This window comes from Branchiostoma lanceolatum, chromosome 2 (assembly GCF_035083965.1).
Source record: "Branchiostoma lanceolatum isolate klBraLanc5 chromosome 2, klBraLanc5.hap2, whole genome shotgun sequence".
NCBI classification, from domain to species: Eukaryota; Metazoa; Chordata; class Leptocardii; order Amphioxiformes; family Branchiostomatidae; genus Branchiostoma; species Branchiostoma lanceolatum.
Window position 1 is genome coordinate 5,506,064 of NC_089723.1, and position 18,947 is coordinate 5,525,010.

At 40.5% G+C, this 18,947-nt stretch overlaps 1 protein-coding gene across 7 annotated transcripts in view; it reads right to left on the bottom strand.

The window, feature by feature from the left end:
- LOC136427239 (otoferlin-like) overlaps positions 1-18,947 on the bottom strand; it is a 216,536-nt gene that overhangs the window by 156,627 nt on the left and 40,962 nt on the right. For all 7 annotated transcript variants that reach the window (XM_066416028.1, XM_066416032.1, XM_066416031.1 and 4 more), the window contains exon 2: positions 322-380. In XM_066416028.1, the coding sequence (XP_066272125.1) occupies positions 322-380 (59 nt within the window). The remainder of the gene's footprint in view (positions 1-321; positions 381-18,947) is intronic.

An 18,947-nucleotide genomic window follows, 5' to 3' on the forward strand; every position in this document is an offset into this window, starting at 1 on the left:
TGCAGTTTTGATATCATTGAAATATGGATCAATCGCCTGTGTTCAAATGAATTAATTAGTAGCTGACTAGCCAAACCAATTCCAACTGAGGTCCATACAAAGTGTCAGATCATCAAAGCTGCAGCAACATCACAAACGCCCCCAATCTGCTCTGCTAGGTACTGCAGGTGCCTATGGCAATGATACCTATTGCACTAAACCTAATTCTATCAAATGCTGTTTTAACATGTATACACTTGGGACTATTGTAATCATTAAGTCTACATTGTTATTTTGTTATGTGAGCCTGCTGGTAGAAATCAAGAAAAAGATCAGACTTACTTCATCGAAATAGGCATCTTCCTCCACTCCCTCAAGAATCTTGGTGTAATGCGCCACTCCTGTAGAAAAGGAAAATGTGACTTGTTAATACAGCAATATCAGAGAAACATTAAGTGCCTAGTAGTAGACCAACAAGAAATGTGTATAGCCAATGGTTTTATGAATGACTGTGGTGAAATATCATCAAGCAAAGTTGTTTATCATTTCTTTGCACACACCAAAGAAAAATACCAAACATTTTAGAAATGGAGTGTCTGCTGTTACACACACATATTCACACTAATCTTTTAAAACAAAATATATGTTTTAATGAATTATATTGCCGAACCAATGCTTGAGGTAAGGAGTTGCCATTAACATACTAAAGGTTAAAGGTAAACTGTTAGCAAGACAAGAAACCATACATAAGGTAGTGGACATTTATCTCCAAGCAGATGTAAAAAGGCAAAATTGTAATGTTCTCAAGACCATGGTAGAAAAGCCTGGTGCTCTTTGGGACCAGGAGCTTTAGAAAAGTTACAATTTTGCCTTTCTGCATCTGCTTGGAGATCACATGGAGTAATGTAGTATTGATTCTCTATGTCTTAGCATTGAGGCCAGGGTTTGCATCCAATATGTATTGGGGTCAGCAAGGCCATTGAATGTTGAGTAGATGATGACAAAGGAGGATGCAGGAAACGCTTTGTGCTCCAATCACAGCACTGTGTTACAACGTGTGAACTACTGTAAATGCAGAAATATTTGCGGTGGTTTATGTTTGAGGTGTTTGCATTAAACTCTTTGCCGCGAACTTAAAAACACCCCGAAAAGATGTTCCATTGTGTGACTATAGCGCTACTACTGTTTCAAACGCAACTCAAAACCACTGCAAACACTCTCATTTTCTGCCTACCGCGAAATTAAATCCCCGCAAACATTTCTGCATTTACAGTTACTTTCCGCCATAAGCTCCATGTATTGGGCCTTAAAGATTACTTGATACACTCAAAACTGGCCAGCTAACCACCTCCAGCCATAGACGAAGTTTAATGATTAAAATAGTTCTGTCCAATTTTACATAGTTAAGACCCTTTTAATTGTCTGGAAGAACCACCCAGAGTCACCAACCATTTTCATCAGTTTTCTTAGGGGACTGGCGCAGCCAACAACCTATAGTCATAGACCACATATGATTAAAACAGTCCCATCCAATTTTACATAGTTAAGACCCTCTTAATTGTCTGAAGCAATCACCCCAAGTCACCAACCATTTTCCTCAGTTGAGACCACTGTTCCAAGGGATTGTAATATGTTGACAGAATTATTAGATTTTGAAGCATGATGATTTTTCATGCAGCAAGTAGTGCATTGCGTCTTTGCCACGGCTAGAGTATTTTATAGTCAAGCACACCAGGGGTACTCTTCTCAATACCAGTGTGTTTTGTTCTTTTACGTGCAGAGATTTGATGCCTGAGGCACACTCCTGAAGCTCCCTCATACACAGGGCCGCTACGTTACCATCAGAAATGACGAATCCCATACAACATTGTCCAAGCTGGGGCCAACCCCGGGATCAAACCTCCTCCCACGGATCTCAGGGATTTGATCCATATAGCAAAGCAAGGACATGTACATGTACCATATACATTATATATATGTCAACTCATGCATATCAGATTCTATGATCTACCCTCACGTCAGGTAAAAGCAAAGAAACAGTTTGTCAAGCTGTGCCATACTAGACTCCCGGGATGAAATAAATAATATGCTGTCTTTTTTGCCTAAGGCTCATAACACCTGTTAATAATATTTTGATGTAAAGAACAGCTTGGGACCACAGCTAGTGATATCCGTACATGTATCAACAGTGTTCTTTCAAGTTACTCTTGCATTAGTTTTTCTGTAAAGCCCCCCCCCCCCCCTCTCACTGGACCCGCGGCACACTGGCGGCGTCGCTGCAGCCAATCGAATTGACAAAGCATTCAACGAATTTCATAGACAGAAAAAACAATCTTTTTAAGCTTTGTCTGTTTTGTTGTCTTTTTTGGTCATACTTGGACTTTTGAATGATACCCGGTATTCCCATTAAGTCAAGGGTAACAGAAATCCAGTTAAGGACACAGCAACGCCGCCAGCTTGCCGCGGGTCCAGTGGGAGGGGGGTTAAACTTAAAAAATGTCAATGATGTTTTCAGGCTTGATCAAACTTTGACTGTTCATGGACAGTATAACACAAGAAGGTATGATCGATTGTATGAAAGAGTGTTGGACTACAAAGCTCTACAACCAGTGGGTGGTCTGATAGTGTTAGACGGATGGAGTTGAATATTTATTATCCATATCGTCCTCTGAGTCCTCCATCAGTCAATAGAATACTGTCAACTACCAAACAGATTCAAGATGTAAACTTCGTTACACAAGGCTTAAACTTTAGCACACTGAAGTAGCCGTTTGGCACCCTATTCTTTATCGGTTACAGAGTTAGGCAGCAGGGAGAAGGTTAAGAGTGAAAGAACAGGAACATCAAATTTTCTTTAGAAATTGACATCATAATTCCTGTGTTTTGTTTAGTGGAAAGCAAGTAGCACTTTTTTTCAACAGTACAGCTTAATGTCTAACGTTACCACCATCTACACTTACATTTGTATATGTACAGTCAACATCCTCTACCAGACAAACTCAGGAAGAAGATTCAAGATGTCAGTCGTTACACAAGACTTAAGTACAGGAACATCATGTTTTTGAGACATTGACAGCTTAAGTCCTGTATTTGGCCTAGCAAGCAGCAACTCTTCTTCTACAGTACAGCTTAATGTCTACCACCATTGACGGAACAGGAACATCATGTTTTAATTAGAAATTGACATTTCAATTCCTGTATTTTGCTCTAGTGTAAAGCAACTTTTCTTCAGCAGATCAGTTTAATGTCACACCGTCTATTACTAATATGTACTGTCAACATAATCTACCGGACAATCGAAGGAACAATATTTGAGATGTACGTGATCTATTACTTCCTGTATATGAGATTTACACTGCCCAACCATTGTGTAGACAGGTTTATGTGAAGCAATAGAAGTAGCCTCTACCAGGCTTCAGAAGCGACTGGAAAGAGTAGAAACTGGCCAAATAGACAGAAAAATATGCAAGAGGAGTTAGTCTGCTATTGGGGTACAGTTTGCCGCTGTAGGATGGCATACTGGACCCCCTCTCCGTAGCCGACTCCCTTAGCATACTATTCACTCTATTCGGCCAATTTCAACAACTTTTCCAGCCATCCGCGGGGCCTGGTAGAGGCTGCAATAGAGACAACTTTGATTTAGATAAACTTTTATTCCCAGAGAAGATTTTTGCTGGAGAAGGTCCTCTGAGATTGCTCTATCCTAATGATATGACATCTCCCCTTTAGAATTCATACCGCTGTCAACTACCCTGAGTGCTCATCTTTCACGGCCTCCCCTGAGATCACACATTGACGTCACCGTTTCCATGGTAACGGTGAAGCCATTGATCAATCACTTCGAGAAGTTTGATAAGTTGGCAGGAAAAAAGATGGTATTATGTCAGTGCCATTTCTTGCAATCTATGTCATCAATGTTGGTTATCGGTAACATGTTATTCAGTAAAAGGCTTAGGAGTGAAAGAACAAGAACATCATGTTTCTTTAGAAACTGACATAATAATTCATGTATTTGGTCTAGTGTAAAAGCAAGCAGTAACTTTTATTCAACAGTACAGTTGAATGTCATTCTTACGCCACACTATCATGTGTAATGATAATGATTAGATCTTTTAGAAGGTAGTTATTTCTGCATGATGCCATATTTTAAAGTTTGCCTTGATATGTTGAAAGGCCCTTTAATGTGTCTGCTTTGCCTTTGTGACTTTCTAAGATTCGCCAGATAAACTTGTTTGCTCGCACAAGAGGGGTGAACGCCAAGGGTCACCCGTACAAGTGAAGGGTCACTGTAAGTCTACAGAAAATATTCTTTTGATGGTTGCATTAACTTGTCAGGTCATGTAAGGTGGCATCGATGCTTAGAACGCATAACCACCAAATGTTTCTATATCGCCAGGGGAAAAGAAGTAGATGGAAAGAGAAAGTAAGGACATCAGGTGGGAATCTTGAGGAGCGTGATTAGCAGGTCTTGGGGCACCTTTGAGGGAGTTTAGGTCAGAAAGGGTCAACGTAAACAGAATGTAATGGGTGTTCAGTATTCACCGGTTAACCTATCCTTGCCCCGCAGCTAGTCCTGGAGTGGTCGTTGCATTCAGTTCATCCTATATACTCTAAAATTACTCCAGTTATAGGCAATCAGCCAGTAGAGGACTCAGTGTGCAACTACCATTCACATGGTAATTGGATAAGAATCGGTTCAACCTTGGAATACTGAAAAGCCTTAACATCTACAGTACTGTATATTCTACTCTTGCCATTGGCAGGGATAAGCCTGCTGCATTCTCAATGGGTGCCTCAGTACTTAAAAAGTGTTCACAATAATAACTACGCCAGGGAACAGTTAATTAAACACCTGGATAAATTTTGGAAACAATCAGATGTTTAGGTAGCATCCACTACCTTTCGTCATTGACACAGAGCAAGATCTGCAGTCCAAAAGCTATTTAACCAAAAACTATGTAGTTAGTGTAGGCTGCCTGACCATTTCCAAAATCTGTCCAGCTGCTTAAGTAACTGTTACCTTGTTTATCTTATGACCTGGATGTCTAACCTTCATCAACAACAATGACTAGCGTTGCAGTTTCTGCTAGTTTCGATTTTTTGCAAAAGAATCACTTGCCAAATGTATTATCATGAGGGAAAAATTCATTTGAAGTTCGTTGAATTTTGGCTTTACTGTGAAATGTCATTAAAATTTTTCAGTCTCCATCATGTCATTTTATGCAGTCAACATCTCTCAAGATGTGTCATTTTACAATTCTGTGCATGGTTTTGTGTGGGAGGCTAACTACAATAATGACTAGAGTTGTAGTGTCCGCTAGCTTTGGAAATGAGAAAAAAAGTACTTGACAAATGTATTATCATGAGGGATGATAGTGGAAAATCAATTTTCCTTTCTGTGAAACGTCATCACCATTTTCTGGTCTCCATCCTTCACATATCATTTGATATAGTCAGCGTCTTACAAGATGTGTTACTATTATGTGCATGGTTTCGTGTGGGAGGCTAACCTTCAATCTACAACAATGACTAGACTTGCAGTGTCTGCTAGCTTTGGAAACACTGATTTTGTGCCAAAAAGTACTTGACAAATGTATTATCATGAAGGATGATAGTGGAAAATCAATTTTCCTTTCTGTGAAACGTCATAACCATTTTCTGCTCCCGATCCTTCACATGTCATTTGATACATTCAACGTCTCTCTAGGTGTGTTGCTTACAATTCTGTGCATGGTTTTGTGTGGGAGGATGCTCTAACTTCTTTTGGCCCCTTGAGAATTCTGCTTAATGACTTTTGAGAGCGGTGTAGGCAGAGATTCATCCAAGCACAACTTTTTCATCAAGTCTGTACACGAAAAGCTAATAGAGTAAAGGACTGAAGATCCATCCATGGCGAAATGATGGCAACGTCGCATTCATACTCTCGTGATCCGGTATCTTGTAGGGATTTTATACATGTGCCCTGGAGGTGTGCAAGGGAATGAAAGTTTCAAGAAGAGGCTGTGGAGGGATCACCGTGGCTTCCTCTACCCTTGGGCTAGGTTTCGGTACACCGTATATCATACATGTACATGCTGCATTGCAGCAGGGCCCCTGAACAGTGGAGCCATAAAATGTTATTATTAGCAAGTTGATGGGATAAGCTGAAATTTCATTTCCAATTCATGAGCAACTTTGAAACAGAAACGTGACTTCTGGTTTAACAATTACTGCTTTTTTTAAGGTACGACGGCTTTTATTAGCAAATCTCAGACATGTACATTATAGCTGGTGTCTGAAATTCCTAGGTAATTTACAATTAAATGGAAACACTACAACGCAGCTATTGGTAAAATTAGGAATGTGATTTTGGTAACATTATGTTGCAGGCTGTTTGGTTTCATTTACTGGATAAGGAAAGATTCCATACTTTGTTTTTGATGACTCAATTTGAAATGGGTAAAGTATAATTTAGAAAGCAAACCAGCCATATCAGTGAGCGGCACTACACTATCAAAGTGGTAAATAGCTGTAATGAACGTCTGTCGAAGACATTTCAATTACACGACTACATTACAAAATTGCAATTAGTGTTAAGCTTATACATCATATTGCTGAATATTAATATAATTACCCATTTCGGGATATATTTCATGGTAGGTGAGTCCAAATATTGGAGTGGAGTACAAAGTAGATGTAGTATGAATTTTAAGCTTTTTTTCAGCAGGAATTATCCAAATAACAGAATTACCAAAATAACAGCCATCAAACTAGCACCAAGGACAGGGGCCATGAGGCGGGTACCTTTTTCACTGCAAAGTTTCATAGGGGAAAATGACTAACTTTCTGCCCCATTACAAAGATGATTTTAACTACTGGAGAGAAAGCACATGTATGTACCATTACAGGTCAGTAGAGGGCAGGAAGTAGGCTTGACTAACAATGAAGCATATTAAATACAATCTACATGTAAAATGCAAGAAAATAGTTACTCAAATCAACTGGTATGATTTTGAGAATGGTCACATATTTCAGGTAGCATCCACTACTTTTCATCAGTGACTGGGCAAGATTTGTAGATCACCAGCTTAAAACCAGTTTGACAGTTTCTAATATCTACCCAGTTGCTTGAGTAACTGTTTTCTTGTGTATCCTATCATCTGGAGGTCTTAGCAGGGAAATCTTCTTATACAAAAGGTCTTTATGCTCATAAAAGTTTCCTTAAGAGACGTCAAACTTACTCCATACTTCTCTAAAATTACACAATTTCTTCCAAATTTTTGTCAGCTCTAATGCTTCTCTTTCAATAAAAACACTTTTACCCTGACCAGCAAAAGTCAAAACGTAGACATCGAAAGTCAATTGCAAGCGCACACTCATATCATACAACTTGGCCTGCTACCAGAAGTCGCCCAATCCCTGTGATATTACACACTTTTGGCTGCTGTCCATACAAACATCACTCCCCTGGTGCAGAGGTTAATGCTTAAAATGCTTTGGAGAGGAGGGATATCGCTTTTCCATTGATTGGTCTGATGAATGAAGTCCAGCATACAGGTTGACACCTCCATAAAAACTGTCAGTCAATATAAGGCAGGGGGTTGGAGGACGTAGTTGTGAGGGATTTGCTTGTCCATACATTGCCATGATAGGAACGTTACAATGTGATAGTGCTAAATAATGCAATCAGATTGTTATGACTATGTTACTGCCAACAATATTCCTGCCTTTGTGAAACAAGATTTAAGAATGCTATTGTCAAAATGATAAACATTCACACCAAGACTGTCTCCAAGATCTGTCCCTCCATCCTGGGACAGAAATTTGCTTGTTGGGATGGACAAAGATTTTGTCCTTTCTGTCCCCAAAAATTACATGAAATTGATAAAAATGTATTTCCCTAAGATAAAGATTAAGAAAGATCTCTAAAAACAAATCTAACAACATGGGCTCCCATATAAACAAGCATGGAACGGGAAAAGATTGCTTTGACTCATACAGACTGGAGAAAATAAAGTTGACCAGATTTTGACCAGCTCTACCTTTAACACTTTCCTGGATTACCTCTTCTAACCCTGTTGTGAATCACAGCCAAGAGAAGCTTTAGTTTTAATACTTTGTCAGTGGCAGACCTTTAATGAGGTGCGAAACGTGGGAGTGAGAGTAATTGGCAGGGTGCCGAGGAGACTGGGGATCCTGTCTTCTGTTGATTGCACTAATGAATGAGGTGCTAGATATAGTCTGATGTTGGTGTCAAGGCTGGGTATAATGTCATCATTGAATTCAATTAGATCATGTAGAGGATGTCAACAGTCTCTGTAGTAACTTATAACATGTCCCAGTTCCAAATAGTTGGTAACTAGTTCAATCCTAGGAAGGGCATCTTGGTTGGGGCTGCACTATCTTTTTGAAGAGATGTAAAATGAGTGTCCCGTGTTTCAGGTAGAGGGTGTCAAATGGGATGTATCTGTAGCTTAACTGGTAACAGGTCCCGGTTCCAATTAGTTGGTAATTGGAAGACCTTGGTTCAATCCTGGCAAGGGCATCTTGGTTGGGGCTGCACCGTCTTTCAGAAGGGACGTAAAATGAGGGTCTCGTGTTTGAGATAGAGGATGTCAACTGGGATATCTCTAGCTCAACTATTAACTGGAAGACCCTGGTTCAATCCTGCGGCTACACAGTCTTTTGGAAGGGACGTACAATAGGGTCGTGTTCAAAGAGATACATCGTGCACATTAAAGGGGAAGGACTAGCAGCCCCTCCCTGTAAAGATATACCCTGCTACTGAAACAGCAAGAAAACTTGCTGCCCAATGTGCTACTAGGAACTACAAGGGTCTGTATGAAGAGGATGTCAATGAGGTGATGAACAAAGATGTTTTACTCTGTAGACAGCATAGCAAAGCTACTAAAAGAAAGAAAGTGATCTCAAACAAGTTTAGCCTGATGAACTTAATGAACAGATAAGCTATTCTTCCACTGATTGTAACAGCGAAGACAGACACTATGCAGGTTACAAGTTCATTATGGAAAATTCTCCTAGCTCTTTTTGACAAGTACAATGAACAGTGGACCATGGCTTAGCATCCCATCCAAAAGGCTGTAACCCTTTCCAGTGGCGTGCATGTTAGGTGGGCAACAAACAACTTGGATTTGAACTTCTTGGCCCAGTTATTAGGTCACTAGCCACTGGACTACACACTCTACTCACCGAAATTAGACAGCGCTTTTTAAGTGCAGGTACTTAAATTTCCATGCAGATGCACAATGTCATATAAAAGGTACTTTGAAAAGAAGGGGCATGCAAGTGCCCTGACATTTCGCCTTCAAAGTGCACTCTGTGCTCAGCCCACATGAAAGGCCTTCTACTGTACTTTAAAAGCACTATGATCTGATAGCCAGTGTGGTGACCACCGATTATGTTGCTTTCTAACTTTTCTAGTTTTTTTTCAAAAGCTGCTCTTCAATATTTGGACAAAGTCTAACATCAAGTAAGAATTTTCCAATGTTGAGTGTGCTTGCCCTTCCCAAAGTTTTTATAGGCAAGTACTCATAACGTTACATATTTGTGTAAGGCCGGTTTAACACTCTCTAATAACTCTTAACCTTCTCCCTGCTGCCTAACTCTGTAACCAATAGAGAATGGGGTACCAAACGGCAACTTCAGTGTGCCAAAGGCTAACTTAATATGCAGATCAGCTTTATTCCCGGCCTCAAGTTACTTTTTTTTGTAACTTCATTTCTCCACTTCTCTCAACCAATCATCATCTACTTGACATCTAACGATGTCTTCCTTCGAACCAAATGAGCGGCCAGTGCACTTTATAACATCCCTGATCTACTTGGTATGGATTTTTGCGGGGGAGGGCCATCCAATATTGCGGGCAAACGCCGACTGGGGGAAAATGAGGGCCTAAACCTTTTTCCATTCACATCAATTCCACCATCTGTGCTTCAGTAAAGCCAGGCGTGCCTCTGCTTAGCTTTATTGTTTGTAGTATGTCAACCATAGGATTGAGCTGTTAAGCTGATCCACCCTATAGCTGCAGGGATAAATGATGAAGCAAACTTACGTGCCCAAAATATGATATCAGCAATATCTGACTTTTCTAAACTTTCCCTTTTGATTCGATTATAATTGCAACAGTGCAATAAACGTGGGACACAGGCAGCTATTGCTAGTGTCGTGACCCACACATAATATACCCGTTTTTACACTCGGGTGGAGTGAGGAAAGTCGTGTAAAGTGCTTTTTCCCAAGGGCACAGCATCGGTGGCGCCAGGGGATTCGAACCCGGGACCTCTGAGAACCGACTTGAAGATAACATTCATTCCAATATGTAACGCTATAACATTACATCCTGTTTGGAATCAAATTTAGCTGACTAGCTTATGATCCAGAATGATATTTGGCCTAGTATGTTCCACCCTGAATGCTGGTGTTACCTAATGACCCATTGTGTCTGAAATGACATTGACAAATGAGAACTTCTACAAATTGTTTCCCATTTGTAGGTTAGGTCAGGAATGCTGGCCCTTTGAATAATAATTATGAGCAAAACAATTCTGAAAAAAAGTCTTCCCAATAATCTCCCTGTAAAAATAATTCTATGGCTGAAAAAAGGGACCAGATGTCTGCTATGTGCCCTAATTTTGACAAATTTGCTGACAAAGGAATACTCATATGGACCATGACTTTATTCAAACAATCAGTAAAAAGATTACCGAATGATATTCATGGCTTTTTTTCTTAAATGGAGTCATCAGGCATCCATACTACCCAGACCCCAGCCATGGAAAAGTGGTTTACAATATGATGCTGCTGCCTTAAGATGATAAGAAGATCTACAGCCTTAAGAAGTAGTTCTTCAAATACCCTCAGATATCATCTGTTGAAAATGCACCACCATGAACCTATTTCTGTTATCTACTATCAGCTCTGTTCCAGTTAAATACTGCTTGAGGTGCGTCAGCATGTTTCTTTGTGCTGTGAGTGGGACGCTGTTTGTGTTTTATGGTCCGACATGAGGCAATTAAGGATATAACACGATAAACCTGCCCCAAATACATTCATTTGCATCTTGATCATGTGTTTTACACTGATTAGAGATTTTAGAGAACTGATAACGGTTGAGTGTGGGTCTTTTGTAAGCTGTTTGCCGCAGGACTGTTTTTGATGCAAAAGGATGAAGGATTGTCAAGTATCCAAGTTTTCTTTCATGTCCCACGTTCTCTATACTACAGCCAACAAAGAGCTATGCCTCATGTTGTTACATGTATTAAGATGAGTGAGATCACAACACATCTTCAAACGTGGCTGGTTCTCACACCAATAACTTTCACTTGTTATAATACTGTAAATGCAGAAATGTTTGCGGGGATTTAATTTCGCGGTAGGGAGAAAATGGAGTTTTCGCAGTGGTTTTGAGGTTGCGTTTGAAACAATAGTAGTCACACAATAGAACGGCTCTTTGTGGTGGTTTTAAGTTTGCGGCAAAGAGTTCACCGCGAGCATTTCTGCATTTACAGTAGTGTTGTTTGAAGTTGTTTTTGTCTTATATTTATATGGAAATATCATCATGTGTATTGATGAATCAAGTGAGTGCTGACGTCAACAATGCTTTGTAATCAATGACGCGGTTCAGGCAACAGATTTTTAAATCTATTGACAAAGACAAAGTACCTGCTTTGTCATTGGAATATGAATACTCATTTCTTAATAAACTTAACAGATGAAACCAGTAATTCATGAATCATACAATGGCACGTTCAATATACATGTATGGGCACGACTTCAAACCCTCTCAACAATCCTTGTCTTATCGTAAGCAGGTTGTTGACCTCACTGCTTTGACGTCATACGAGTAATAGCTTTCTTTAAGATTCGGTTCTAACAGGAAAACACCGCTGTGAAGATTTGCGTCAAGGCAAGGAGATTGAGTGGAGACAAAACTACCCGGAGGCACAGTCAGTGGCCGTGAATAAAGATGTCCAATGAGAAGGTTGTATTTTTCTTCTACAGTGTTATGGCTAGATAGAATCATGGATCATTCTGTGTACCAGGGCATGATATATGCTTATCGACCAGTTTAAAAGCTTTGCACATCAAAATAAGTCTGATATGATTTGAAACACTATAGAGGCTGATGGAATCCATGCGGATACTGTATGAAATGTTTATGCATGTTTGCAATAATTCTTAGCACTTCAGAGTAGCATTGGGAAAGTAGAAAAAGCAATAAATTTGCCAAAAAATGAGGTCAATACTCCAGATTCCTACACCTGTCCTCAGATGGCCAGCAATTCAAGTGGAAAGAAGCACTTAATGCTACCCATGATGTTCTGTAGGGTGTGATATATCTGTTAGATGTGCAGTTTGGGCAGAAGTTGACAATATTCATCTGATTCTATGTGTAATTTTAGCTTGCGTTTTACTGGATGGAAGTATCTGTACGTTGGACAGGAACACTAACGGCTACCATCACAATATGTCAACTACATATGAGACCAAACCACTCTCAGTCCACACACTACAATCTCTCTCACCATCTATATTCAACCATTGCAGGAGTTACGATCACAGACTGTCCTAGCCTTTGAAAAATAAGTGTAATAAAGTTAAGGTAGCAGCCAGCAAAAGGGTTATATGCCTCAGGTACTTCACGCAGTCATCTAGAAAGAGTGCAGTTAGTTATCATGGAAGGCTTGGCCGTAGTAATGTTACCAGTTTGTATCTTTTTGCATCACTTATGTGGTAGCACAACATTCTGTATAGCAACGCAAATACTTGGTAACTCACAGTTTAGGAGTGGCTGAATTTGGAAATTGTAAACTGTGAATTCAGTACCAAGTACAGGTTAGTTATGTTTGGATGGTTAAACCAATAATTTAGTACCAAGGACAGGCTTGCTAAGTTTGGATGCCACAAGTTAATGATTCGGTACCAAGGACAGGTTAGTTGAGTCTCGGTGGGGTAGACTGATAATTCAGTAACAAGGAGAGTTTAGTCAAGTTTTAAAGGTGTAAATTGACGATTAAGTACCAAGGACAGGTTAGTTAAGTTCATGTGGTGTAAAACAATAATTCAGTACCAAGGACAAGTTAGTTAAGTTTGGATGGGGTAGACCGATAATTCAGTAACAAGGAGAGTTTAGTCAAGTTTGAATGGTGCAAATTGATTATTCAGCACCAAGGACAGGTTAGTTAAGTTCATGTGGTGTAAAACAATGATTCAGTACCAAGGACAGTTTTGTTAAGCCTGGATTGTGTAAATTGCTGATTTAGGGCATATATATTTGACAATTTTCAAGCTGAAAGTGTTGGCACAGTAAGCTCACTATTATCTTTGAAAGACAATGATAAACACAGTAGTCTTGATAAGGATACAAGTCTACAGACTTGAATCTGTAATCTACAAAGGTTTCCTTGACTTAAGAACGGAAGGCTAGATCTTGAACTAAGATGTCTACAAACAGCACCATAACTCAGTTGCCAGCGCCTTTCAACATTTTCCGCATCACATCAGACTGCATGGCTGAATAGTGCTTTTGCCTTGAGGAAGGCATCAGTTACATATCCGGGCCCTTCATCTGAGCATCACATGCCATGCAGAGAGGAATGAGAATGGAGAACTAATGCTCCGGAAAAACCTACTGGAATCTCTCCTTCCCTTTCAACTGGGACAACAAAGATACCAGTTGAAAGGCTGACCTATCTTTTTCTCAATCTTTGCTTTCCAGCACATGCGTGTTTTGCAAAGTTCTTGTCAAACAGATGAGGAACTACCAAAGGTCTCTGGAGGGTGCTCTAATGGATAAATCTATCTCAATACTTCAATAACAGTAGGTGTTGATTGATGTGGTGCACTGAGAATATTGTCTGCTTGTGCTCTATCATTTGTAATATTACACGAATGAGGTATTCTTTCAGCACACTATCACAGAAAGCACTCAGGGTGACCCGAACATTGTCCTGATAGGAGGGCAAAAAGGGAGCAAAATTGATACCAAAGGGAAGGAAAACCCTGCAAGGAACTCAGGAATAAGGCACTGCACAGAATTATTAGGGAGAAACCCTAGCACAGAAAACCCAAGGGATACCCCTGTCAAAAAGTCACAGGGAACAAACCCTTGCCAAAAAAGCCAGTGTGAATGGCCACTGTAACAAAATGCAAATGTGTTATGTTACGTAGAAATGCATGTGTCTAGGTTAATAAGTTAGATTAGAGTTGTTTTCCGAATTGTAAGGTAGTGTAACTTTTCTACAATGTTTGTATCTCATTATGTATACATGTTACAACTGTGCATGAAAAAGTGGAGAATACCTAAGCATGCATGTGTATACCGTAGCTTCATTATTATCAGATAGTGCATCATATTCCAATAATGAAATCTAGGGTTACAAAAGTCTAATTTTGGTCGCTGTTTGGTTGCTTAGCAGTTGCAATATAAAGGGGGTCTTACCAAAATCTCAACAGAAGGTAGATCCATATACACTAAAGGTTGAGAAAAATATCTACTAAAGATTGAGAAAAATCGATGAAGATTTGCATGCAAATGCTGCAGTCTTTGTGTGTCTGACCGTCCAAAGCATGCATATTTCACCTTGGCAGTGGCGGAACATAAATAAAACATGATTTATTGATTTTTGATAAAGCACAAGTCTTGACGGAAGTAGGGATGGTCAATTATTGGCAGAGCATACAATAAAAGAGTTGGGAAATATTGTTATTGCATTTTCTTTCAATTTGTCTAAAGAAGCATGACGGCTTACGTCATAGGCCGCCATCTTGTATTGATCATCTGTCACTCCACATCGACGTGTAACAGACACAAATGACAGGTCAGTTTTTTCTATGATGACATGTTTTCCTTCATTTAGAGAGACGTTGCATAGGCACTAAAGTCCATCAAAATACTCCCACGCTTTTCAGTTCTTTAGCAGTATAAAAACTTTACACAGGTGAAAATGAGTACCTAGCCTCAGTTAGGGACGTCCCTTGGATAGGACGTTAAATGGAGGTCCCGTGTTTGCGGAGAGCTACACCTCAAGCACGTTAAAGAACCCACCACGCTTATCAAAAAGAGTAGGGGTCCTTCCCGGTGTGAGTGGATCATATAAATCTGTCCAGATATGCAGCTTGTACTGTTCAGTACAAACCTGGGGTGTTACGCCTTGATACGGTTTACCGGATATGCAATACAGACACTGCCTATCAAAATGAAGTATGTGCTTGGTAAGGCATGGGAGATTTCTAACAGAGCTTGCAGAAATCTGTCTGGCTTCAAAGTTGATTCATGACATAGCTGTATCCCTCAGATAGAGTATTTCATGAAAAAGATTAATTCGATGTGAAGCGAAGTAGAAATGTAATTTTCGACACAAAAATTGGACTTACCAAAAACGGCCAGTCGAACATTTGCGTTGGAAATTACATTTCAACTTTGTTTCAGAATGATCTCTACCAACACAGATGAGCTTTCAAGATAAATTCAATGTAATGCCCATTTTGATAGCCAAATATTGGATCACAAAGCTTCTGGAGCCCTCGGTATGAATTTCGAAAAGCTCTTCAATTTGGGGTTGCAAACAAGATCAGCTCGCTGCAAGTCCGTGAGATCACTTCTACACACCGAACTACAAGTTTCTCGTCTCCCTACTAAGTCAGTAACATCATTACTGAGACAAGCTAACCCACTGAGAGTGAGGACTGTCTGACCCAATAGAAGAAGCAGGGGTTACGAAGGCTGGTCGGGAAGATTCCCTATTCCATTTAGGATCTTAATTCACTTACACCGGGAAGGAACCCTATACTCTTTTCGATACTGTGGTGGGATCTTTAACATGCTCGAAGTATAGCTCTCCCCAAACACAGGACCTCCATTTAACGTCCTATCCGATGCACGTCCCTAACTGTGAATATTTTAATGTTGACATTACTCTTTTCAATAAGTGTGGTGGGTTATTTAACACGCTCAAAGTGCAGCTGTCCCCAAACCCGGGACCTCTATTCAACGTCCCATCCGAGGCACGTCCCTAACTGTGAATATATTTTATGTTGACATTACTCTTTTTGATAAGTGTGGTGGGTTATTTAACATGCTCAAGGTATAGCTCTCCCCAAACGCAGGACCTCCATTTAACGTCCTATCCGCGGGACGTCCCTAACTGTGAATATGTTTGTACTGACATTTAGATTTGCCCCTTAAGAAAGGGGAAAGTCCACGGTCTGTAGAATTCATTAGCTCTATAAAGAGAACTGGCGCCATAGAGACGTGCTACGTAAAACAACGTGATAGATTACAGTACGCCTTAAGGTTTGTAGATGATGTAACAGTTCCCAGTTGAACGCTATGGGACTGTAAACAATTGTTTCCGGTTAAAAAGAATTCAGTCGAACAAAATTGAAATGACGGACAAAATTTCAGGCCGGCTAGAACACTGGTGCCCAACAAAGATATGTCATATACAATCGCAAAGGACGAAGACGTGGTTGTGGATGTAAATGCTAGTGAAAAAGTTAACTCTAAAGGCAAAAAGACGAAATTCAAGAAAAGAACGCAAAATTGTGTCCACGTAAGTTCCTTTCTCATAGTTACTGTATACTTCACATGTATGCATATTTGCATTTTTTTCTAACTTGTAGTTTGCTAAACGGAAAAAAGACTCATTAAAGACAGTTGAAAATTTGCATTGACGTTGCTTGTTAACGTCATCTTATTCATTTTTCTATACAGCGGCACATTTGTGGGTGTCCCATGAAAATACACGTCTATGTCAAAAATCCTCTTTTTATATTAGTAGTACATCACAGAAGCCTGATATATGCATGTACATGAAGTTGTTATCTGATGACTTGACCTCTATCAACACCCAAATGAGAGATTTTACATGCTACCCTGAATCCTTACACATGAGTGTGTCGATTCTATTGGATACATGACTTTTCGAAATCTCGGATTGATAGCTTTTCGCTTCATTGCGTAAGGACCCCCAAATATACGGAATTACTTTTGGGTGTGCAGTAGATTTACGTCCGCCATACTTACATATAGATTTGATTTGTAAAAGATTTATGACACAACAACGCAAGAACTGTGTGAACGACGCATAGTAATCCAAGAGCACCGACAGTAATAAGTTCTCTACCGCACTGAACAAAAAATGCACGGTGATTGACAGCGCTTCCGGGCACAGTCTGGGACAGTAGGGCTGTATCCCGTTCTGTGCCTGAATGGGCACGGATCATGACGGGCACGGATCCGGACACGACAGGTGAGTATGACGCCACTACTGATCACCGAGGGTGCTCCAAACGCCAACTTGCCAAAGGGCAAATCCTTACTCATTCACATGCCCCTGACTAGCTCACCTTATCACGGTAGGAACACTACATCCACCGTCTGATGTTAAAGCACCTGCTCATGATGTAGGCTTATGCCGTGCCTTTGGCTCGATATCGTGTGGCTATTGAAAATGACTGGATTAGGCACAAATAGCACGCTTCAGGAGAGACCTCAATCGTAGCGAGACATGAAAGCATATATTTCTTCGTTTACACACGCGTTGGAGTCAACTTTGAACTGTGCAAGGAGAATCATAGGCCACCCAAGTTGCGTTTTCTAGTAGACAAACTCCACTTGAGCAGCCCAAAGCTCCTCACACACAGCCCCGAGTCGACTCCAAAAACTTGTGTGTAAATCGGGCCTTCAATCGTACAGAGACTTCAATCGTAGAGCTCGAGAGATATGAAAGCATATGGTATGTCTGGGTTTACACAACCGTGGGCCACTCAAGTAGCGTTTTCTAGTAGGCAAACTCCACTTGAGAAGCCGAAAGCTCCTCACACACAGCCCCGAGTCGACTCCGAAAAATTGCGTGTAAATCGGGCCTTCAATCGTAGAGAGACATGAAAGCAAATGTCTGAGTTTACACACGCATTTTTAGTCGCAGGACTGTACAAGGAGAGCCATAGGCTATTATAGTAGCGTTTTCTAGTAGACGAACTCCACTTGGGAAGCCCAAAGCTCCTCACACACAGCCCCGAGTCGACTCCAAAAACTTGAGTGTAAATTGGGCCTAAAAGAATTGGCCCTTTGGTTCAACAGCATGTCTAGAATGAAAGCTGCTTCTGACGCTTCTCAATCTAGCAATCGCACGGTGCTCTCACTCAGGTGAGCTGGAAATGTCAGCAATCTCAATAACCATTAAAATGCCACACGCTGCTACTCGTTTTACTTCACATGCGTGCGGTAACTTCGACGATCCTTTCATAATTGCTTTTTCATCCTCGAACACCAAGTTTTGCTCTGATTTATAACCCTTTACCCTCATCTCATACTTCATCTGTGTAGCATATACTACTGGGTGAACTGGCGTGCTTTGCATCGAATATAGCTTCCTAGGCAGGGTGCTCTCCGTTGCCTCCGAGCGAGCGCATACAAATTGCCTCTTTATTTTCGGTTTGCGTCAGAAAAAACGTCACGGTGTTGATGTCGTTGTTTTTATGGGTGAATTTGAGCGTGTGCTTGTGGGTGGGTTTTCTGTTTGTGTGTGTGTGTGTGTGTGTGTGTGTGTGTGTGTGTGTGTGTGTGTGTGTGTGTGTGCCCGCGTGTGTGTGTTTGTTTGTTTGTGTGTGTGTGTGTGTGTTTGTGTGTGCGTGCGCGAATCTGTGTGTGTGTGTGTGTGTGTGTGTGTGTGCCCGCGTGTGTTTGTTTGTGTGTGTGTGTGTGTGTGTGTTTGTTTGTGCGTGCGCGAATCTGTGTGTGTGTGTGTGTGTGTGTGTGTGTGTGTTCAACGTCAAAAGTTATATAGACCCAGATGGAAAATATCTAAACTTGACCGTCCTTTCTTTATTACAGATAATCTATCGAGGATCTTAGCTATGTATCCATGAATAAAGAGGGTATTAGAGAAACAATGCTACAGTACGTGTAAGGTACTCTGTAGACTAACCCTCGTCGCCACTAAAAATCATTTTTCACAAGTCAC